The 23,734-nt window shown below is 39.9% G+C and overlaps 1 protein-coding gene across 1 annotated transcript in view; it reads left to right on the plus strand.

Moving 5' to 3' along the window:
- Positions 1-23,734, plus strand: part of DUSP22 (dual specificity phosphatase 22) — a 43,265-nt gene that overhangs the window by 868 nt on the left and 18,663 nt on the right. The window contains exons 2-3 of the mRNA XM_085321641.1: positions 5,968-6,001; positions 13,508-13,590. Coding sequence (XP_085177767.1) covers positions 5,968-6,001; positions 13,508-13,590 — 117 coding nt within the window. The remainder of the gene's footprint in view (positions 1-5,967; positions 6,002-13,507; positions 13,591-23,734) is intronic.

A 23,734-nucleotide genomic window follows, 5' to 3' on the forward strand; every position in this document is an offset into this window, starting at 1 on the left:
TGGCGACGGCGCCGCCGTCCTGCCCTCCTCCGTGCCCCCCTTTTCCCAAACACCCGCCGGGTTTTGGGGTTCTCGGGCGGCGCTCTCCGGGGGCTGTGGCCCCGGGCGGCGGCGCAGGGCCGCCTGCCTGCCTGCCCGCCCCGGGTGGCCGGGAGTGCGGCGGGGAGCGGGCGCCCGGCGGCCCGAGCCCCCGGCTGGGCCGGAGCGCGGAGCTGCACGCCCGAGGGAGGAGGCAGCGAGGGCGCGATGACGCCTTCGGCCTGGCAGTCGCTCGCCTCCCCGTGCCCGTGCTGGGGTTACAGGCAGCAGCCTGCGCCCCCTCTGCAGCCGGCCCCTGCTGCCTGGTGAATGGCAGTAAGGGCTCTGAAGGTGCAAAGCCCCAGGCAGCACCAGCCCTGGCCGGCGTCAGTGTCGGGCACACGCCTCTCTTGCTCCGAGGGGGCAGCTTGGAAAGTGCTTGGCCCAGCGGAGGTAGCAGTGAGGAAGGAAGGTGGATCCGCTCTGTGAAGGGTGTTGGCCTTTTGGCAAAAGAGGCTTATTGTAAGGACTGACTCCCTTGGTATGTTGTGGTGGTTATTAAGGGACAGCTATGATTTCTCTCAGCATCTCCACTTGTGTTTTAAACCCAGGTTTGAAAGCATGGTGATAGCTAGCCTTTTATATAACTTAAAATGGAGAACAGAAGTTGAGTCATCTCTTCTGTCTAACATCTCACTTTGAGTACTTTGGGGACAGCTTTACCATGAGTGTGGCATCCTACAAGGAACAGAAGAACTAGAGCTAGGTGCTCACAAGTGCTGTATGTGTAGCATCCTTGTTCCCTGGAAGTCAGTTTGCTGAACATCCAGAGTACTTAGTGAGCTATCCAAGAAGTGAGGTGTATCTATCTGTCCAGTGGATAGATAAATTGAAATAGAAACTTTAGGTGAAGGAAAGATCTAGTTGGTTAATCTGAGTTAGTGGATAGGAGTAGAACTTCCCTTGGTCCTTCTTTCCATTTTCTCTCTGAAAGGCTGAGGTCGATGTCATGATATGTAGTCACTGCCTGGAGGTATTTCTTCCAGGAGTGGCTGTTAAGGAAGAAACAGAACTGCAGAGACTTCTTTCAGATGTTTGTGTTTTTTGTTTGTCTTTTGGAAAGTTAAAAATCATCTCATCACTCTAGATGCTTTGACGGGTGTGCTAAAGTTGCAATTCAGAATTTTCCGTTTTTTGAAACTTAGCACTCTTTCTCTGCAGCGCATCTTGCTGTAGTACCATGTGAGCAGGAATTGATGATCAGTGACTTGTAAGTTTGTTCAATTTAATTATGTTATGTTGTACCTTGACATCTGTCAGCTGGAGCTTTCAGGACAAGCATAGTACTACCTTGATTTTTTTTTCTCCTGCCTTCTTATTACTTTCACCAAGGTGCTGAAATGTTCTGCAGTTCTGGAAGAGTTGGCTCCTCTAATGAGGCTACAATGATGTTGGGTACTGGCCATCAGGATTTATTTCTGTAGGTGTCCTGAGTGTAGGTCTTGTACTTGCTCCCTTCAGAACATGCCCCTGGATCATCCGTTCCTTTTGATGTTGTGAGTCAGCAATAACTGGAGGGGCAGAGAGAGACGTGGAAGCATGAGCATTGCTGTTTAGAGATATTTCCTTGACTCAGTGTAGTCTTATCAATACAAATTACCTTAGTTACCAAATGCAGTGCTTCTTGTTGTAGCGCTATATGCAGATTATAGAAGAAAATAAACAGCTTAACCAATGGTAGATTATTTTGTTTAAGAGAATCTCTGTACTGAAGCCGGGGAAGAGGATTAGTTGTGACCTGTAATGGGTATGGTAAGGAAAAGCTCCAGAGACTGCTGCAGCTGCTGTTGCTGCTCTTGGATGCTGAGCCTTTCTCAGAGGCATGTTTCCCTCCTATTTTTCTGTAATGTGAGACTGATGTATTTCATAGCAAATAGTAAATGCACCTGACCTTATGTGGCCGTTAGTGCTGATAGGAGGGCTAGAGGCCTGGCATACTCTGTGAGGGGGATTTTCTTTTGTTGTTAATTTTCTTATTTGTAAAATAAGCTGTACTTTTTTTTTTTGAGCTTTTTGTTTGTTTGTTTTTCTGAAGCTCATCCAGGCCTCCTGATTTTTTTCCAGATTAAACTGAAGTTCATAATACTGTTCTCGTTCTACTCAGAAAATGTGAATTGGCTAGTGAACATGCTTTGACCTCAAACTTACTACTCAACTACAATTAATGTTCAATGCCCTATTTTTTTTTTTTTTTTAAAAACCTTAAAGTACAGAATGAATAATAGAATCTGACTGTTGGGAAATTGTTCTGGTGGCCTGATTTGTCTTCACATTTAATGTCTAACCTTAACTTGTGTTCAAAGTTCAAGTTGAAGTCTGGTTAAAAATTACAAAGGCATTTTCATGGAGCTGCGGACTGGCAGCTGGGATGATACTAGAGATTGTAGTACTTACCCTGTTCACAGATAATCAAATCTGCTTAGTGAAGAGTTTTTTCTGGGATCCTTGCTTGTCCTGATACAGTTAAATGCCTGTTATTCATACAGACCATTTTTTGAAGGAGTGAGTTGAGTGTTATCTCTACAAAAACAGCGGATAAGCTGTTTTTGTTGTAGAGGCTGATTCATAAAAAATGTAAATCAGTGTGGAGAGCTATAGCTGATGCAAATAGTTTTATGGAAGTCAGTGAAGCTGTGCCAATTTATGCCAGCAGCGAATCCATCTCACTGATCTATGTGATTCTACTGTGCTGCCTGATAAGGTGGGCTGACCGGATCCTGAGTGTGTTCTGCAATTTCTTGCCATCTCCACAGAAAACCCAATCAACTACAATGACCTTGTCCTGAGGAAGTCATGAGTCCAGAGCACCAATTGATACTACGGCAGCTAGATGTAACGTTGGGGTAGGAGTTTGCTGCTTTATACTAAGTGTGTGTCTATATAAGAAATAGTGACAAAGTAGCCATTAACCATTTTTGAGAAGCGTATCTTCCAAGAGGACTAACAGGAAGTATTAGCTGTCCATTGCAGGGCTTTACCTTTGTGCGAGGTATCCATTAGCTGTTCTCACGAAAGAGATGAGAACCAAGACAGGCGTTGCTGTCCTTGTTGCTTGATTGTGCAGTCTCATACATCTGTTATTCAGTCCGTGGTCATTTTCTCAATGTTTCGGATGATATAAAGAGGCTACTGTTTTTATTCATAAAGCAGTGGTTGAAAAGTTCACAAAAACAACCACCTTATTTTTTCTCTTCTGCCTCCCAGCCCTTCCCTCTCACACGCCCCTAGAAGCCATCAGACTTCATTTTTTGTAGGTTTGAGTTGCAGTTAGCGATGGCAGTGTGAGATGACACAGCTGAAAGTTCCCAGCCACAGTCTAGATCCGAAGTATTAGTCAGCACTGTATGAAAATTCACTTCTTTCCAGGTAGCTTTCACCCGTAGTAATGTTTCTTGCTTCTAGAATGAGTAGGGCAACARGGGTAGCATCTGTCCGTGGTTGCACAGTGTCCTGATTTTCTATCTAGCATACAATGTTGCTTCATTATGTACAAACTTCTGGATTTTTCCTCCTCCAACAACAGTGAAAAAAGTCTCTCTTTTAAGCCCCTTCGTCCCCTAGTGTTTCTTGGTATCTCTTTAAATTTAAGATGTCTAACCTTAATGACTTTGACTGGAATTTAAGCTTTCATCCTCTCTTGAGAGCACATACTTGATGTGGAAATAATGTCTTGGAGTCTGAAATGCTGTAGCCCACAGTAGGCTGTTTTGATTTGAGATTCATGCTACGGATAGGAAATACCAGACTGCTATTTAAAAATATCAAAAAGGCTTCCCCCCCATTTTTTTAAGCTTAAGTTGAGGGAACTGCCTGGAGTGAGCTTGTGAGCTTGTTGGTGAAATTGTTTGCCAGTTAGACTTATTTTTGCTTTAGAGCATGTTTTATGCACAGATTTTGGCTCTTAGTGATGGCTCTCAGGTACTCTGCTCTTTAGAGCAGCTTCTGGCTACTGATTCCTCACCTGACCTGGTGGCCTTTGAGAGTCTAGCAGAGTCAGAGCTGCAAGTATGCTTAAAATAATAAATCAGTCCATAGAACTATGACTCTTGTCCATGTGGAAAGGGACAACAGAAGGTTGCTAGAATGCCTTTCCCTGCTTGATACCCCATCACTGGAAATTATCCTGTTCTTTTTTTTTTTTCCTTCCTTCCTTCTACTTTTATAGGAAAGTTGAATTTTTACAAATGGAAAATGAAGACGAAATGGAAAATGGGGAAAATTGTATGGGCTTGTCTGTGCAAAACTTACAGGTTCCTGTTTGTACAGAATTAAAGAAATTTTTTTTTATATATAGTTTGTATTGTCTTCTAGCTCTTAGTTATGAGTTTTCTGGATTTCCTTCTAAGACTGAGATGGCAAAACCAAGAAAACTATGCATGAATACCATTTGGCTTTGTAAATGATATAGGGTATAGAGGGGGCCACAGAGAAGTCATCTTTTAACAATCTTTGCAGAATTGAGCCTCATGGTCAGAGCTGATGTGACATGGCACRTGGTCATAGATCATTCAACAAAGCTGAATGAAGAAGGTCTGCACAAGCCAAAGCTGCTGGCAGTGAGTGAATTGCTGGAGCTTCTTTTTTCTATAGGGCTACCTAAGGTAATAGTAAATGCTGTGTTATTGGCAGGTGCAACTCAGAGCGTTAAGGCAGATCTGAAGCTATTTTTCAGGCCCTTCTGTTGGTTTGCTGACCCTAGTGTGGTAAGCTGGGTTGCCTTTCAAGAGGCAGGTTGCTGCAAGGCAGAGGCTTGACTCATAATCCTTGATGAAAAGTCCTTCGTGACTTTTGAAACTTCTAGGCTGCTGGACTGAGCAAAATGGGTGGAGTTTTCCCTTCAAATAGCTGTGCTTGAGAGATTGCTGCTGCTCTTGTGATGACATTTGGGTGTTGCTAAGGCTTTAGGAAGTTAGTGCTGACATATCTGTATTGGTGGTATGCTCTGCATGCGCTGAAGAAAAATGAATCATATGATCTCTCTGCCACAATTTTAGTCTCTTCATAGGATGTGGGTGTGGGTCAGGGATTTCCAGGTGGCAGAGAGCACAGTTTTTGGCCAGAAAGTGTGTGCTTTTTTCTTTTCTTTTCTTTTTCTTTTTTCCTCCTTTTTGAGTGCGTCCCTGCTGCTGTTTCCTTCTTAGGAGGGATTTGAGAGGGTGGGAGGGTAGCAGTGTTTACTGCCTCTATGCGCACGCACGTGTCCTCAGGCTGCCCAGAGCTGGTTCTCAGGCTGACCTTGAAACTCCGATTAAAGAAAGTCGTGTAACTGAGAACAGTACAGGGTTCTAAGAGTGTTGATGTGAGTGGGTAGATCTGGGAGAGGAAAATGCAACTCGCAGACTTTCATCAGTTCTCATTCTATGTGAATACACAAGTAGCTGTTTGCAGTGATTTCCTCTATGTAAGAGTGTGACAGTGCTGTGGCCTTGACTTGCATGGCTTTGCAATTTACTGGATTTTGTATTTTGCAATGCTTTGTCCAGCTTGCTTAGCAAMTTTAGGCAAATCACTTACTTTTTCTGTGTGAAGTTTCATTACTAGTTAAATAAGGGTAATTCTTATCGTACAGCAGGGGATGGGGGAGGGACAAGTTGTGCAGCCCACTTCGTATTTGTAAAACATTTTTGATACCCTTGGAGAGATATCATTATGTGGGAGTCTGTTGAGAGCCAATTAATCGTAGCGAAGGCTTTCAGAGTGCAACATGCTTAGAGTAATGGAGTTTGAGAAGGCCGCAAAGATGCACAAAATGTTGTCAGCACTTTTTAGATTGCATTTGACAATAGTCTGCTGTTAAAGTAGTATGTTCCATCCTGTATGCAAATTGAACTTTGTCAAATTGTGTTACCACAAGATATCTATATTTGATACTATATTTCTTTCTCACAGATTCTGCCTGGCTTGTTCATTGGCAACTTTAAAGGTAAGATTAGTTTTATCATTATCTCTAGGATTACTTAGCAGGGGTCTTAAGGTGTTGTTTCACAGGCCTACAGAATTCTTTAACATCTGCGCAGCTTTAACCCCATCTTGTTTCGTTTCTGAATTCACCTGGTACCACCTAAAGAAGAACTTGTTTGCTTTCTCATCCATGGGCTGTGCTGTGCTGCAAGTACTTTAAGAAAAGAAAAATGAACACCATCTCTGTAGAGCGTGCTTCAGCTAGAATTCCTAAACACTGGCCTCTCTTAAATCAGTGCTGTGCTTAGCAGATGAGCATGTGAGCCAGACAGATTCCTCATAAGGCTTATTTCAAGCCCTCCTTATAAGTAAAGGCTTAGTGTGCCTCCTGCTCATTGCTTTCATTATTATGGTTATTTATAACAACTGCTAAGGAGTTCTGTTATCCCTACTTGTGAGACTGATAGATCTGCAGATTGCTTTCTGACCACTGATATGCCATGCTGCAGATGTGAGACTCTCATCTCTCCATTTTTTTCCCTTTTGTGTGACATCTACTTTTTTATTTAGAGAATGACAGAACCATATTTAGAAAAAAAAGAAAWTTTTTTATAGACAGCCAAATAAATGACCTGTTTTCAAAACACTGTTAGCAGCAGCTCCCACTATGCCTACTCATAAGGAAATGGATTGTGCCTTTATAGTAATTTCGATATGTATAGACTCAGTATTTACTGTGCTTGGGTGCGATAGTGAGGCAGGACTTATAGGTACTACTGCAGTATCGTGCCATTCCATGGTCCGTTATGACTGGACAAGGTCAGTCAGTGCAGATTCTTGGACCAAGCCTATTTTTCGTTTTGATTTATTTAATCAAGTAAAATGGGAGAGGGGAAGGATGAGAGGGTGTTTGATGGTAGATGCCTTCAGGTTTCAGACTGCCTGGTGGAGTTGGCAGAACAGACCTGAGGAGCATGGCTCTGAATCTGTCCCTCTTGCTGTGGCAGCCCTGCCAGTCAGCCTTTGATAGTCTGCCCAAGGGAGTGTAACTCAGCCAGAGCATCTGTTTCTTAGTGCGGTTCTGTTTTCAGCTGATGAACAATTTGACCAGCTGGGGGGAGTTGGCCAAGGTTGCAGAGTGAGTCAGCATCTCTGCCAACCCCAGTGCCTGCGACCCTCTCRCTTGGCTGCTCTGGCCATTCAGCTGTGTGCATTGCAAATGGTCCATAAATGGTGTGTCAGGCCACTTCTACGCACAAAGTGATGGTGTGTTCGTGAAGGTGGGGTTAGCAGGCAGTATTTTTGGAAGTCTCACTGAAAGTAAGTAGAGACTGAACTACTTCAGCTACCTCCTTAAAAGAGAGGACGTGTTAGTTTTGATCTAAATGTCTGTTATGGCATCTGTTCTTACATTAATAAAAAAAAGTGTTCATTTATTTATTCTTAGACCTTTGCTTGCATTGTGTTTAATCATTATGTTCTATCATTGTAACTATCCGTCTTTATATATCCAATTACCAACTGTATCTGAGAAGGAAGAGAGAAGATTGCTGTTGCAGCAATTCACTAATATAAAAGCATTTTCTTTAAAATAATTTTGACTTTTTCTGCCCCCACCTCCCTAAGAACAATTGCAGTGAGCTGTCTKTGCAGTGAAGTCATCCCATGCTGGAGCAGACTGATGGTTTACCACTAATATCTTTTTCTGGAGGAATTTGATTACCATGTTCTTGGAGCATGTTCTGATTTGTGACACTCTTTCAAAAAGTGACTAATTAATTTTGAGTGTCCCATAAGGGGAATCATTGCTAAGAAATACACAGTATCATTTGCAATTGGGCTTGGAGTATCCCAATTTGGGTAGCTGAAATGTCTACCTACTTTTTAAGTTATGGGTTTAGAGAATGAATTTCTGTAATGCACCCTTGTTGAGCAGTCTGGCTATTTCTTCTTGTGACTGATAGCTATAACTGAATAGAGTTGCATCTGGTCTGTAAGAAGAATAACAGTGAATCCCTGACATTATACATCTCACCCAGAGACATACTGAGGCATCCATTCACCCTCTGCATGTCTGTGCAGCTGCCAGAGAGGAGAGCTGCCTCCAGAAGGGAATCTCTCTGCAGTGCTCTGATCTGCCCTCTGGAGGACRGTCTGTCCTCCTTTCTCCGTTGACTATATAGTGAGTCCAGGCAGGCAGTTTCTTCACAGCTGGGTTATTGAAATATCATGCTTTGCATACTGATCTCTCTCCATTTTATGGGAAACCTCTGGGGAAAAAGGCATGGTTGTTTCAGATTGGTGCCCTCTTCCTTCTAAATGAAAGTAGGATGTTAAAAGATGTTAAATACTATAATCCTAGAGGGGCAGTGCCTCGAGGAGACATTCCACAGCTGATTGTGACATTATTATCCAATATTCAGTCATGTTTTTATTCTACTTATAGGACTTCTGAGTGTCTATTTAGGCCTAATTAACACAYAGGCAATCTGTGGGAGAGGACATGCAAACCTCTCCTCATTTAATTCATGGGTAAATTGAGGTACGAAAACCGTTGCAGAACAAATCTGTGGCCGAGATAAGAGTTGGTTTGTAGGCTGCTGCACAAGCCTTAGGCACATAAAAAGTGCRAGGTTTTCATAAACACCTTAGGGTTTTTAGGATTGAAAATTACATGTAATTGTGATTATGGACATACTTAAGTATGTCTTTACAAAACTTTACTGAGAAAGGACAGATCTAGGCTTATGCTTAAGTGTTTATTGTAAGATTTGTAAGTATGATGCTATCCATCAGTGGCACATTAAAATTGTGCTATGTTCCTGAGGTGAGTCTGATATTACACAGCTAGAGGGCAGAAAAATTCAAGAAGAACCACTGCTGCCCATACAAAATACCAAGAATGTGTTTAGTTTGAGAACCCAAGAGGAAATGGATCTCTTGGGCTTCTGCAGCAAAAGTTCCTGAGGAGCTATTTCTCAGGAATAGGGGTGGGGGAAGGCAGGAGCAGCACTAGCGGAGAAAAGTGAGGGGAGACAAAGAGAGAATACTACCCAGACTCTTTTTCCCTGTTCCAGTTCAGGGTGATTTGGGTTTCTTGCAGTTGTTTGTTTCAGATGAAATTCAATCCTGCAGCCCCCTCAGAAGACWTTTTTTTTGTGGGATTGCATGCCTGTAGGCATCTCTTCTGCACTGAGAACCTGATGTCCCTTGAAAGGCATCTGTGCTCATGAGAAAAATTGATTTATTCCCTAATAGACTGACATGGCAGGGCACCATCTTTTTCTTTTTTTTTTCTTTTTTTTCCCCCAAAGATAAAGTTTCATAGCAGTCAGTGCTAGAGACCCAAAGAAGTTTCTACCTTGCTTATTGAAGAGCTTGTGTCCCTTCTTGCTTGTAGTTGTATTTGGAAGATTCAGTTTTTTCCAATGGAATATTTGGGGGCTTTTTGATTTGAAGGGGAAAGCCACAATGTGAGGTTTAATTCCCCCAAAGAGTCCAGTGGTATTGTGGATGAGCTGGAGAGACTTGGGAAAGTTTCTACTCTTCCTGTTACTGAGTATAAAAAGATAGTTTCCACCAAATGATTCTGCTGTGTCCTAGATTCATTTAATTTCTGTTATCAGCTTCTTTGTTCTTTTAGGAAAAGTTCCCTTTTCTAAGGTTTTGTTTCAGGTATTGAAAACGAGAGGGTGAAAAGATCACTCCCCTTTTCAGGTTCATCTTTTAAAGACTGACATCTTTTAGGTACTCGTATTAAAAAGAGCACCGGACCCTTCTGCCCAGCTTTCTCCCTGAAAAGACCCTTCTGAGAGGCTGGGACAAAATATTTATGAGAATGTAATGTGAAGTGGGGCAGGAGAGAGAGTTTTTATTCAGGTGCATATGTGGAACCACTCAACTCTGAATGAACACAGCTTTCCAGCTGGGAAGCTTGGTAATAGCTTGGTAGTAGCTCCTAGTGCTTTGCACCGCTGAAGATGAGGTTCTCCTTTAAATGTCTATCTCTCGCTGTCTCCAGAGCAGAAAACAAAGTATAGAAGAAAAGACATTCTATTTAAAAATGTAGTGATGATGAAACTGTCTGTAATCTCTATGTATCTGCAAGTTGAAACTTAATCCTGTTTTACTTCCTAGGCCAACTTGTTTTGTCCAAGCAATTTTTACTTTTTTTACATGTATAACCTAAAATTTAATACCAAAAATGTAATACTTATTAGCTTACTGTGTTATAAGAGTGYGTCTGCTTTTTGCACTAACAACAAAGTCAAAGTTGTGTCTTTGAAGGAGAAAGAAGCAAGGATGACTTTAGTTTGAGATAGCTAGCTCATGGGAGAAAAGGTGACAAAAATGAACAAACTGGTTTCATTTATATTTTGTGGAGATTCTTTCATCTTCTRAGTTCACAGATGAGTTGCAGTTAAATGTTGCAGATAGAGACCCATATCACTCTAATGTTTTTTTCCTTTCCTTGCAGAATGGTTTGTTATTTTGCTGTTTTCAGCAGAGCTATCTACTGATACCAAAAGCCAGACCACAGCCTTCCTATTTCGAGAAGGGAGAAATCTTTATTTATCACCATGTGTCTCTATGGAATTGGAAAAGATAATAAAGGATGACTATATGTAAATATGAGACTTTGTCACTATAGTATTAAGGTCCTGCAGTTATTAACGTGTCTTATCAGGGGAACAGTACCATTGGAGAGGTATTGTCTCCCTTTGGCGTGTAGGAGACTGAAGTACAATATATTAAGTGATTTGCTTCCTCAGTCACACAGGAAGACTTCAGAGCTACTGGGAAATGAGTTCAGATTCCACCAGTCCCATTTCAATGACTCTGCTCTTATGATTAAGTGTCTGTAGCTCTCAGCATATGAGTAGAGATTACAGCTAGCAGTAATAAGATGAAATTAAGTGAAAGAGAAAAAGCTAAATATGAGCATGTGAAGGAAGTAGGAAGACTTCCCATGTGTGAATTGCATCCTTTTGTTCTGGGAGAGTTTCCTGAAGGCTATACTAAAAAGTTCCCATCAGCTGGGAAGTTTTTCACCACATGAAACAAAATATTAGGTAACCTACTGTGAAGAATAATCCCACGTGCAAGGACCCTTATGGATGCACTAGATGGACTCTTAAGTGTCTTTAAATTCTGAGATAGGATGTTTCACGCTGTGATTTTGAAATGTACTGCATGTGGCTGTACAGCACTATGCTACAGTAAAGAATTCAGAATTACCATGTTAACTGTGACTCTTCTGGCTTTTGGTGGTCCTCTGCAAAGCACCTTAAATTTCTTAAAGTTATAGTACAAGACCATGAATGATAAGAAGTTTCATTTGYGCTGCTATTTAAATCAGCTTTGTCTGTGCTATCTGCAGTGATTTATGATGGGGACTGGGAGGAACATGGGGAATTTCCCCCTTCTTAAACTATTTAAGGTGTTATCCGGATAATTCAGTCACTGGCTGGAAAGCTCTCTCCTGTATATTCTGTGATTTGAGTGATTGTTTCCTAAATATATTAGGACCTGCTGGTTATCCTGGGATGTAGCCCTAGGATAGCCATTTCCTGCCGGTTTCTGAAATCTCACTGTCTTATTGTACAGTTTTGATTTGTTGAAATTAATGTAGCCTGAGTGTCTTTAATTAACTGAAAAATTAAAATCTTTCAGTCCATTTGAGTTGTGCTGGGTCCATTAGGCCCACCAGTCTGGATCAAAGCAGTAAACTTCTAATTTGAGTTGTATCACCTTTTAAGGCTGTTTGCCTTGTGTGGCAAGCTGCTTTCTTACCATTTGGTCCATACGTATAGTTAGAGGTCGGAGTCTGGTTGTGCTAGATATGCATTAACACCATGAATTCTTCTGAGATCTGCCCCTAGCCCTTGGAGAACAAGAAGCACTGATAGCATATTTAGGATGTTTTCTAGGGTTTCTAAATCCTTGCCTGCTTAGCAGCTCTCTGAGAAATCAAGATTGTCCTCTACACCATTAATTAAAAAATTAATACAGCAAATGTCAGCATTTCTTCTTTGAAATGCTTGCTCTGAAAATCTTAGGAATTTGGAATTGTTCTGTGAAGCTAGAATTTAATTGTTTCAGATGGAATTTGTGTTATTTTTGACCTGAACAGAGGCACCTATGCCCTAGTCATGCAAGCCTGACTGCATGTGAAGTCCATGCAGTTTTGACTCTTCACTTCATTTTATTAGCCTTAGAGAAGCCTTTTAATTTGATTAGGTTTATGTTTTATTGCTTAATATTGTGCTCATGTTGATTTCATCAATGGGACAATATAATTAAATATCCAGTTTCTCTTTTTGAGGTAAAAAGGGCTTTGAAACTTTATAGTGCAGTGGAATAAGATGAGGCAAGAGATACTGATTGAACTCTTGCACATACATAAAGAATGTACAGGTGATGCTATTGTTATTTTTGTACCTAGAGAGAGCCGGTTTGAAACCTTTGTGGTCAGTACTCTTTTTTTTGTGTGTGTGTGTGTGTGTGTGTGTGCAACCAGGCTAAAGTGAACAGATCATATGGGCTGATTTGGAAGGCAGGTGTTCACATCACAAAACCACTGCTGTAATTGCCATGATATGTTGTGCCATTCTCAAGTGAAAAGGTCAAAAGTAAATGGACACAAACTAGCTTTTATCTGTATTAGTGGTTCTTAGAGGTCATTTTCAGGTAATGGCCAATGCTAATGGCTAAGCATAGGGAAAGCTGCTCAATGATTACAGATAAACTATTTTACCTTCTTTTTTTTATAGAAACAGAACTATATTTTCACAATATCTAGTATAAAATTTTAAAGTCACCTCAGTTTGCTTCCCGGTTTTAAATGTTTGAAACGCCTTGGTTAAAGGTTTAGGAGCCACCTTTTTACAACTGCACTTCCTTTTTGGAACATTTTTTTTTATATATATATATATACATTTGATATCTTTGTCCTCTCAGTCTCTCTCTTCAAACTATGCTGTGTGATGGCAAAGTGCACCTCTTTGCCTGCTAGTTCACAAGAAATAAGTATCCAGTTCTGGTGCTGATTGACCYATTTAGTTTTTAATTGAAGTGATATGGTTGGCTTCACCCCTTAGACTTGGATATCACAAGGTCAGTCTGCCATGTAAGAATGTATCTCCTGAAAAGGGATTTGTGGGCACAGAGCGGGTAAGCCGTTTCTGGTACAGCTCTGACTACTTGTTCAGATGGCCATCACCTGCACACAAATACACACAGACTTRCATTTCAGATGCAAAATACATGAAACTTGACTTAAGAAAACATTCCTTAGTCACTTAAGCTGTTTCTTTATATAGTAGATCATTTGTTTTGGAGTTAGAAATGTTTCTTTCCCCTCCCCCCTATGATCATGGTGTTCTAGAACAGCTGCATTTGGGGTTTTGCTTTGCTTTATGAAGAAATATACCAGTGACAATGATTTTCAACATACACAAGGGAATGGGGAGTGGGCTATTTCAAGAGATTACAAAAAAATTCTCTTCCTTTTTTTCCTTTATCACAGATGCCCGAGATGTAGAGCAATTGAGTAAGAATAACATTACGCACATTCTTTCAATCCATGACAGTGCCCGCCCTATGCTTGAGGTAAGAAGGATGGGTTTGACTCCATGGCAAACTCTTACTTTGCAGTTGAGTGTTCCAGTCACCCTGGTGTTAATTTCATATTCTGTACAATTAGTGTTTTGAAACTGATTATCTTTTGGAAATATTTAACAGTGGTAGTTTTGGAATTCAGGCACAGATTTCATTATTGCTGCTGTTACAACAACAGAGAAACCTAGCTGACAAAGGARGAGACAATTGCAGTGTCAATCAATRTARCACAATAATGAGATTGTGTTATTAATTTAATAGTAAAGGTAAGTTTCTTTCTATATGAAATTCAAGCATCATATAAATAATATTCCTTCTCCCTCTTCCCACTACAACCCTTCTTCATACTAGACTCCTTTCTTGAATCTCTACAGTATGTTGTTGTACAAAATGTCTGCAGTTCCTTTCTATGTAAAATAGGATTACCGAGGATTGGGGTGAGGGAGAAACCAGTGCTCCCTGATGTACTACATCTAGTAGAGCACAGCTTCTTCAGATCTCAAGCACTTGAATATGAAGTATTACTCTGCATTTCAGAGAAGGGAAACTGACCTGAAAAGATGAAATGACTTGACTTGCTGTGTCATTTTGAGCAGTGACAAAGCTGAGACCAGGCTGAAGGTCTTCTGTGTTTCACTGTTGTGCTTTCTTCTTTATGTCAGTTTGCCTTTGGAGGAGGGGAGTGTGGCTGGGCTATGCTGTACCTTAAAAATCTTGTTCKTTTGATATATATATTGGGAACTACTTGTCCCCCTGAAAATTTATTTCTTCCTTCCTTGTATTCTACTTTTATCCACCAATTTGCCGTATTTGGTGAAGACGATTGCTAGTGCTGCTCCTTAGAACCTGCTGGGAATGTTTACTTTTCACTCTCTTCATATGCAAAGTCTGCAGTGGATTCAGTCCTTAAAACTGCAAAATTTCCTCTTGCCTCTAAGCAGATCAGTAGGTGGGTTGAACAAAAGGTTTCCCTAACTTGTCTCAGTCAAAACCAAAAATCAAATCAACAGTGAATTCAGGGTTGACTTTGAACTTAGAACTGTGAAGCAGAGCTTAGACTATTGATTTTATTCTAGTGTCCGCTTGTGTCTGATGTCTGTTAATTCTGAAACATACTGAATTTAAAGTCTACTCTTAGTTGAAGTAGTATACAGTTGCATTGACTAAGGGAAATGTAATTTGGGTGTCTTCTGCATATGTTTTCTCTGGAGTATTGTTCTTTAAAATAGATACTTGCTTTATTTTATTATTATGATTAGAAAGGAAGGAAGASTAGTTATGGCCTAGTTCAGCTGCAGCTTCAGATCAGAGTTTCTTTTGGTAGTGGTGGTAGTTTTGGCAGCCCACACACCACCCCCTCACTTGTGGCGGTGCATCTGTTTGTGGGGTTGCATGGTGGACAGAGTTGGTCTGGGTTAAATATAACTAAGTCACTATTTCTTCCTCTAGCCACCCCCTGCAAAAAGCATAAAAGATTATATTTGCTTAGATCAGTTTCCCAGTCTGGTTTATGATGCAGTCTCTCAAAAGTTACTGTGGCGTGGGAACAGTAGTGGCTGGTGTAAGGATGGGATTGCTCAGTTCACCCCCTACTAATAAGAATATTTCTCCAGCTGTGCATGGAACATACTCCTTTATGTGCCAGTGATGTAGAAAACAAGTGTTTATACTTTTCCCATTTTTTTTTAAGCTGAGGAGAGATTGCAAGTTCCATTTGTCTGGAAGCTGAGTTAATTATTATTAATTGCCTTATTATTCGTGGTCTTACTGCAGTGTTTACTTGCAACTAAACGCTTCTGTTGAGGAACATGGRCTTAGAAAACATCTGTTATGTTGTGTTAATTCCTTTGTTATTTACATCTTTTCCAGTTTGTAGTTAGGTTTGTTTACACCCAGTGTATGCTTGGGGTCTGTTCTCAAGTCCATTGAAGTCACATGGGAATGCTTCTCTGGATCTCAGTCTTCATCTTTCCACCAGATTTCTGTGGTAGAAACTAGGGGCTTACATTTGTGTTCAGGTGTTTATTATTCTGACCTTTAATCATGGAACTGCTGTGATGTGAGACCATTTTGTCASAAGTTCCCTGTTTGTGGATRTATGTATATGTGTGTATATATATTTAAATACACACATTTACATGAACAYTGATCACCTCTAAAAAGCTATATTTTCTTGAATTGCAGTAGTTATGTTTGTCTTTTGATAACAATATTTTATCTTAAGTATTTCCTAGATAACCTGTAAAAAATGCTGCAAATATTTCATTAAACAAAGCTTTTTCTGTAAGACATGACAAGTAAGCATTTTTAGATTCAGAATCTCAACAGTTTAAATAATACATTGTTGGAGTGAATTTGGCATTTTTTTTGACGGTGTGAGGAAACAAAGGAATATGGTTGTCAAAGAGGTGACAAATTACCCACATCTTCCTTGTTGATATTGAAACTTCAAAATCTGATTCTTTGTTTTGCTGCAATAATACTTCTGATGTAGCACGTCATTACTTCTGRTAACATTGGGCAGAAAATGAGACTGACCAATCTGGTTTCATTGTCCATATTGTGTAGGAACAATACTCGTATACTGAAATTTGCTTTCATTGCTTGTGGTGAACACTTAACTTGCTACAGGCTGTAAAAAATATCTTCCATTTTTATCACTTATGGTATTGCCTCTCTCTGCTTGTGTGGTGCTACTGTTTTTCCCTGATTGCATTTACGATATTCACAGTACCTTTTAAAATGTATTCTTTCCTCTGTTTTGTATGCTGCAGTATTTGGAAATATGTTGTTTTTATTCCTCATAGCTTATCAACTTACAAGAAAATGATTGAAGAGTTCTGCAAAAAATAGTTGTTACACTGGTTTGATTTTCAAAGTGTGTGTGTGTGTGTGTGTGTGTGTGTGTGTTGAGGAAAAAATAATTGAATAAGAATATTTTCACTGGGAATTTATTTCAAAAGATGATCATAGTGATCACTTACAAGTCCTTATGGACTTGTGATTTATAGGTTGCTTGTAAGCAAAAGCTGGGCTTGGGAAGCTATTGCTAACTTTCAAGCTGGGTATAAGACTTTATACGTTTAGGCATTGGCAGTCTTCATTAAGTACAAGGGAAAGAATTGTTTTATAAGACTTATTTAGACTAGAAGGAATTTAMCAAAATCTGGACTAACTGTCTCGCAAAATTGCCCCTTATTTCTTTTTGTATAAATTGTTTCAGGGAAACTTGTCCTTTAATAATAGCAAACTTGATAGTAATTTATATTCAAAAAGAATCCTAAGGCTGTCAGTGGGGGCAGGTTTAGCTCAGTTGGTTAGAGCATGGTGCTACTAATGCCAAAGTYGTGGGTTCAATCACCATTTAGGCTAYGCTGAGGGTTGGACTAGATGATCTCCRGAGGTCCTTTCCAACATTACCATTCTATGATTCTAATTCCAGTTAAGTACTGCACTACTATACTGTATCTTAACCACTTACGTAAGCATTCTGTAGTTTAAAGATCTATGTRTATAACTCCATCAGAAGAACTGTACGCAACTGGTAGTGTGTCCAAGAAAAAGAACTGCATGCAGTATGGAGCATTTGTTACTTCAGATGCACAGAAGSCATCCCCTGAGTAAAGTGATGTTCAACAGCATTATGCCTGTTGTTATACAGGCATGGAGGTAATGACTTTGTTGGATCAGGTTGGCTTTTCCAGAGTGCTTTGGACAGCTGCTCATGGAATGGTCCCAGATGTTTTATAAATCCACACAAAAGCCATATACAAGAGAATAATCAGGTGTCTTGCCACCTGCTTTCTAATCTGTCTCAGCTAGTTCAGATCTTGAAATCTCTATTCAGAATGTGAGAAACAGTGAAGGGTAGATGGGAAAACAGATATGTGAGAGTGTGCTTTAAATAATTATATAACTAGCAGTGACCTGTTGGATCTCTTGGTAAAACTCTCTTTAAAATCAGAATGAACAGCTATTGGGAATGGAGGCCCAAAGATAGGTCTGACTGTTGTGGTATTCTGATATCCTAATGAAGCTGGCACAGTCAGCAGAGCCAGTCAGGTGCAGTCAGTCAGAACCCACAGACGATGTGGGAAGTGCTAAACTAATCCTGAGCAATTCTCCCCCCTGCCTACAGACAAACTATTGCTTCAAGGAAAAACAGCTAGGCCAATTAAAGCTTTTGTTTTGATTGCCTGTGCAGCTATTGCTCTTAGGGATATCTCATAAAAGCTGGRAAAAAAGTCTATAGAGACATTCCTGACAAGCTTAGTGTTCTCTACCTGGCATATCTTTTGAAAAGATATCAGAGGATACAAAATACAACAAACCCAGCTAGCTACTGTCCTGCAACACACAGAGCAAAATAATACCACATGAGCCTTTATGCGTATTAAGTTACTCTGCACTATTAAGTCTGAGTCTATGAAATTGTGTGCCACTTGATCTGAGTGAAGGAGATAAAGGCAAATGTTGTTTACAAGGTGTTTGATTAAAGGTCCATTGAAATTAAGGCTGTTTCTCTGTGGGCTTTCCTCGCACTTAACCCTGTCCCAGGGTATGATACTCAGAGGTGGATGTTAGCCCAAACCWGGTAAGATTTTGGTATGGATTGTGCAACTACTTAAGCACAGGTGCGTCCCTTCCTTGGTAGCATACACTCTGCTGGACAGCAGTGTGCAGCAGCTGGGCTTGCAGCATCCTTAATTCTCCCTGTCATATGCGTGCCCCCTGCCCCTAACCTCTCTCTCTTTTTGTGTAGGGAGTTAATTCAAGTAAGGCTGCAGATAGTGATCTCAGAGCCTTGTATTCTACATTCAGAGCTTTTGGTCCTTGGTCTATCTGAGGCTTTTCAATTAAGCTGCCAGTTGTGGTGACTGTGTGTATTGTAGACAGCTGTCCATCAGGAAGTGGGCTGAAACTACCAGCTTCTTTCACGTGGGCCACCACACATTTGTCAGTTGTTAGTAGTTTTGTTGCTCTGGACTGGCACCAGAGGTTTAACCTGATATATGAATTTTACCAGCTCTCTGTGCTATAGAGTCCTGTGACATTTGTTTATAGCACTGTCAGACTGACCACTGCTGCATCACAGGAGGCTTTGTATGCTGCGCTCATCTTGGAGACACCATAACAATCGCAGTGATTTGGGTCTTAAATCAGCAAGAGTTCACCTGAACCTTCCTGTGCTGCTACAAATGTTTTCTCGTGTTCACTCTGTTTGCAACAAACTTCGTTAAGAGTAGGCTTTTGCGTGTATTCTGCTCCTATATGCATGTGAAGTTTGTTTCTGTGCTTTCTGTTGCTAGAGAATATTTGTTTTGTTTTTTGGTGTGTTTTTTGATGAGGAAAGGATATACCATAGCAGTTTCAATTAAAGTCATTCAGATAAAGTGTAAGTGGGTTGTTTTGAAATCCCACCAAAGCACATGCTTTTWTGAATTGGAGGAGGATGGGGTATGGTCCTCTTGCTCTCTACCCAGCACCAAACCTGTCTTAAGTTTTAGATATCTCCATTTCATGGGTATAGCCAGTTTAGTCTGTTTCCCCGTGCAAGCCTTGCTATACCAGCAAGTGATACTGATTTATGCAGATGTTTCTGTTCCAAGTCCTGTGGTTTGCTGGATTTCTTCTTCAACAAAAAGGGTAACCTAAAAGCACTGCACAGAATTGTTTGAAAGTTTCACTAATGTCTTCTCTTTGCTGAGAAAATAATTTGTGATACTCTTCTTTTCCTCTAGCTATTTGTGTTCATTTTTTAGGTTATATGGCTGTTTTCTTCATTTTTTAGTTAGCAGAGCACCTGCAAAGGACAGTTATTCTTTTATTTCCTTAAGTGTTGTGATACACTTAACAGTGTCTTAATTTGGTACACATTGTCTCCAGAATAGTGGTTTCCTTCTCCCTTCATCTGAATTGATAACTACCTGGAGATTTGAGGTAGGTGGATGATGGCAGAGGTAGGGAAGACCTCATTGCTAACTGAACTAAGTGTCTTTCTTGACTAACTTGTTAGCTTGTGCAGTCAGAATAACTTAATTTAACTATATCTTTGAAATTAAAAAAACTTAATAGGCCAGGTCATCTTATAAGGAAGTTGGGTCCCAAATTAAATTTTCCTTGCACATTTTAAAATTTCAATCAGAGCAGAAGTATGGTTTCAAATACTCAGTCTCTGAGAAACTGACCTCACGGGAAAGGGAAGAGCAAAGCTAAAAAATCTTTCTGTTGAATCTTTAAGAACAATCTTTCATGTTCCTCCAATCAAAAGCTAAATGTGTTAATAGAAAAGAATAGAACCAMCAAAAATATGCTGCAATTGGAACAGAACCAGCAAGTAAGTGAGAAGAATAGGAGTTGTAGAAAAATAAGAATGTTACAGAGAAGCTGTATAACTTCTTTGTATCAGTTTTTTATGCTGAATGCTGTAATATGTCTATTTTACTAAGTATTAAGGATGAGACAGTTACAGCTGGGGAAATCAATAGGGAAGGTGTTGAATCAAGTCTCAGAATTACAAACCAGTTATGTTTTTTTTTTTTTTTTTTTTTTAAACAGACCTTAGGAGGAAATGGGAGAGCTAAGTGGCTAAACATTTATCAAAAGCCAAGAAATGTTTCCAAATCAAGTGGTCAAGGCCTACAGACCTCCTATGGATAATGTATTCATATCAGTTCCATGAAGATCTGAATTCTCACTTTTGAAGCATGGTGGGATATTGCAAATCTAAGTTCAGTTTTAGCTGGACATGATAGCTTTTGCATGCAAGGCTTTCTGCTGTTAACACTTAAAAACCTGATGAGGTTTACTTCTGAAGKACTTTTACTGAAACTTTGAAGTGAAAACTTTTCAGTCCTCTACTTCTATCTGTCCATCACCAGTTTGTTGTAGTTTCTTTCTCTATCATGGCTGCACATTCTGGATGGTTCCATTCTTTTTTTTTTTTTGGTGGTGGTGAGGAGTCGGGGGGAAAACCCTGGGCTCAAGTGAAGGAAGAAATTCCTGTCACCCCTAACTGGTATAACTGGAAGTGCTGAAGGCTTTCTTAGTGCCTGCATCTTTGRTTCTAAAATCCAAATGAATATCACCACACAGAAACCAACCCAGAAAGCATTTGCTTGGACTCAAAAGCATACCACTGCTTGACCAGATGTAGCTAAATAGGGAAATACTAGGAAACCAATCAGACGTGCTTTTCTCTTTTTTTTCCCTTTTTTTTTTTTTGTGAGCGTACACTAATTGTGGACCAATGCTGCTCAGTGAGAACCTCCATCCAGTCTGTTAAAACTGTTTCTATGCAGGATAGCATACAGAAGCCTTGAGCTGTAGGAGGACATTCATATAAACAAATTGCATCTTGATGACATGATGAGAAAAAGTCATCCATTTTGGGTATGTCTGGACAGCATATTCTCTGCACAGGTTCTGCTGGCTTTTGTATCCAGGCCAGATACTTACAGGAACTATTAAAGACCAAATGGCAAGGCAGCATTCAAAATCAGAGATGCAAATATCACTTCACAAAGTCAATACTATCATATAAAGATCAGCTCTGCAAACTGTTAGTTCAAGTCAAGGCACACTTGCACTATGTTCWTATATCACCAGTATTGGAAATTGTCAGTTTTCAGCCATTAGGCTACCGTCAAGAGGACACATACAAGTACCCCTTTTAATCAAAAACTTCACTTTCTTGCATGTTTCATTGCCTTTTCATGGTAAGAGTTTCCCCTCATGAGATGTTTCAGAAGCCCATGCTGAGCAAAATGGCTACCATTTTTCTTTCAGGTACGGCAGTGCCAGAGGTTCTGTGTGGTAATGTCCTGTCTGGCTTTGGCTCTGCTAGTGAAATTGGGAGCTCTGACTAATTTTTCAAAAGTAACTTTGGTGGCCCTCTAAGAAGCCTTCAAGAGACTTCCACAAAGTCGCTTTTAAAGCTGTGTCAGACCAGGCCTTCACTATGAGTTATTCTTGGCAGAAGCTGCTATGATGATGCGCTCTATTAGTTTGTTCAGTTTGCTCAGCTAATGCTAGTTGTTTTGAGGGAAGCACATTCCTTCAGTGGGGGATGGGTGGGAAGAGAGGACAAGGAACACTTGAAGCTTTCAATGGTGAGTTGCTTGTATGAGGGATTTTTAGACCAGCAAAAGCCTGAACTGATATTACTAATTAGTTGGCTACCGCATTSACCAGAACAGGACAAACCTTCTGATCCATTTTGCAAACAGTAGATATAGGGTATTACTGTGTCTGTAATGTGAACATMTTGCAGAGATGTAATGATGGAGTACCAGTAATCCCTGAAAGACAGGGACAACTTGGGTACATTAATTTATTGTAGTACTCGGAGATCCTTTTTAGGGTTAGTGACCAAATGTGAYAGGTGCTGCTCACGTTAGATAAATTCATCCTGACATGCCTGAAGGATTGGATGCACTGTCTAGTCGAGGCAGATTAACAAGATCCTTCCTCCTTGTTGCAGTATGTAGCCCTGTGAATGCTTTTAGTGTGTCCTGAAGGAGACAAAATCCATTTTATTGTAAACTTATTAATGTTTTCTCCTGCTTCCCATTCCCCTAGATGAGCTAAGTTAGAATTCAAGGTTAGAATTAAAAGTAATATATGCAGTTCTTCGTGTAAGTAAAAAGGCTTAACTTTTAAACATTCCCTCATGTTACAGTTTTAGAAAGGGGGATTTGGAGAATGGGGAAGAAGAGGTGCAGGGCTTTAATAGGATACTGTTTGTTTGTGTTTGGCACTTACATGACATGGACTTTTCAAAAGTGTAATTGAGACTACTAAAGAATACCATGAACAAATACCTTGCAAGTAACATGTCTTGTAAAAGCTATTGTATTATTCAAGATAACAGATAACACAAACTAAATTCATGAATTTTATTACAGGGGCTTTCCACTTTCAATCGTTCACATTCTTCATGCAATTTCAATTTCATTCATTTATAATATTTTTTTCAAAACCAAACCTGAGTGTTGTTCACTAAAGTCAATTAGTGGTTGTGTTTTTTTTCTGAAACACAAATGTGTTTTCTGTGAGTCATTAAATCAACACCAATGATTGTTACAGAAAGTAACTGAAAGGACAAACAAACGGTTGAATGGTTTTCAGTTTAGCAAGTTCAGTTTAGTGCATTACTGGACAGAACTCTTGGTAAACTCTTGTTGGTTTGGCTTGAGGAAGCTTTGTGCTGGCTGTTTCCCACTTTAGCTTTTTTGCTGAAATGCCCCTAAACGAAAATAAGTCCTCTTGTCCTCATCTGTTGATGTGACGACTCAAATTAACACATGGTTTTTGACTAACCTGAAAGAACTTGCCAGGTGCTGGAGGTTTTCTATTTGCATCTGGGTTCACAAATTTAAGTTTAGGGTTTTAGGTTTAAAAAAAAAATTCTTGGAAGTCGTTGATAGTATCTTTACATATATTTAAATAGAGAGGCTTAATGCCAAAAATATAATCCTGCTCTTTTTAAAGTATTTTTGATTTTTTTTTTAATCCCCCTAGGAGGGTACAAATTGTGTAATTTGAGGTTCTCTCTCCCCTCGCCTGCCCCAACATCCTAACCTCTAGATAAGGTTTCCTGTGCTCATTAGTGTCTGGAATGATAAATATGCAACAGTGAAGGGGACAACGTTCTGAAGTACGTCTGTGAAAACACTACTTTAAAACCCCACTAAATATGAAATAATGAGTAGGGTTTATAGCCCCTCCTCATATTTTCCTGAAATTAGTTTTGTTATAGTAGTCAAAGTTTAAAAACCTGTCCAATGTTTTTTATATAACATAAACTGAATGATAGTATGATTTAGAGTGCAGTTAAATTGAGCATCATTCTTAATGACTCCATCATGTTGTTGATCATAGTAAGGGAACAGTATGTCCATATAGCTGCTGCATTTCTTTCACAGCACTGTTCTTTGAACCTCATCCTCTTTGGAGTTGAAATTATTCTTGGTATTKTGAGATCAAATTTCTGTGTGCTCTTTAGAGATCCCGCTCTCAGTCATTGACCCGTTATACAACGTGTAGTTCATGTAGCTGTGTCATTCTGCTACCACAAAATGCTTTGTGTTCAACTATGAAAACCTAAATGCCGATTTTTACACGTTTAGTTAAA

Source organism: Rhea americana, unplaced genomic scaffold (genome assembly GCF_003343005.1).
Source record: "Rhea americana isolate MKP2758 unplaced genomic scaffold, rheAme1 scaffold_70, whole genome shotgun sequence".
Lineage (NCBI taxonomy): Eukaryota > Metazoa > Chordata > Aves > Rheiformes > Rheidae > Rhea > Rhea americana.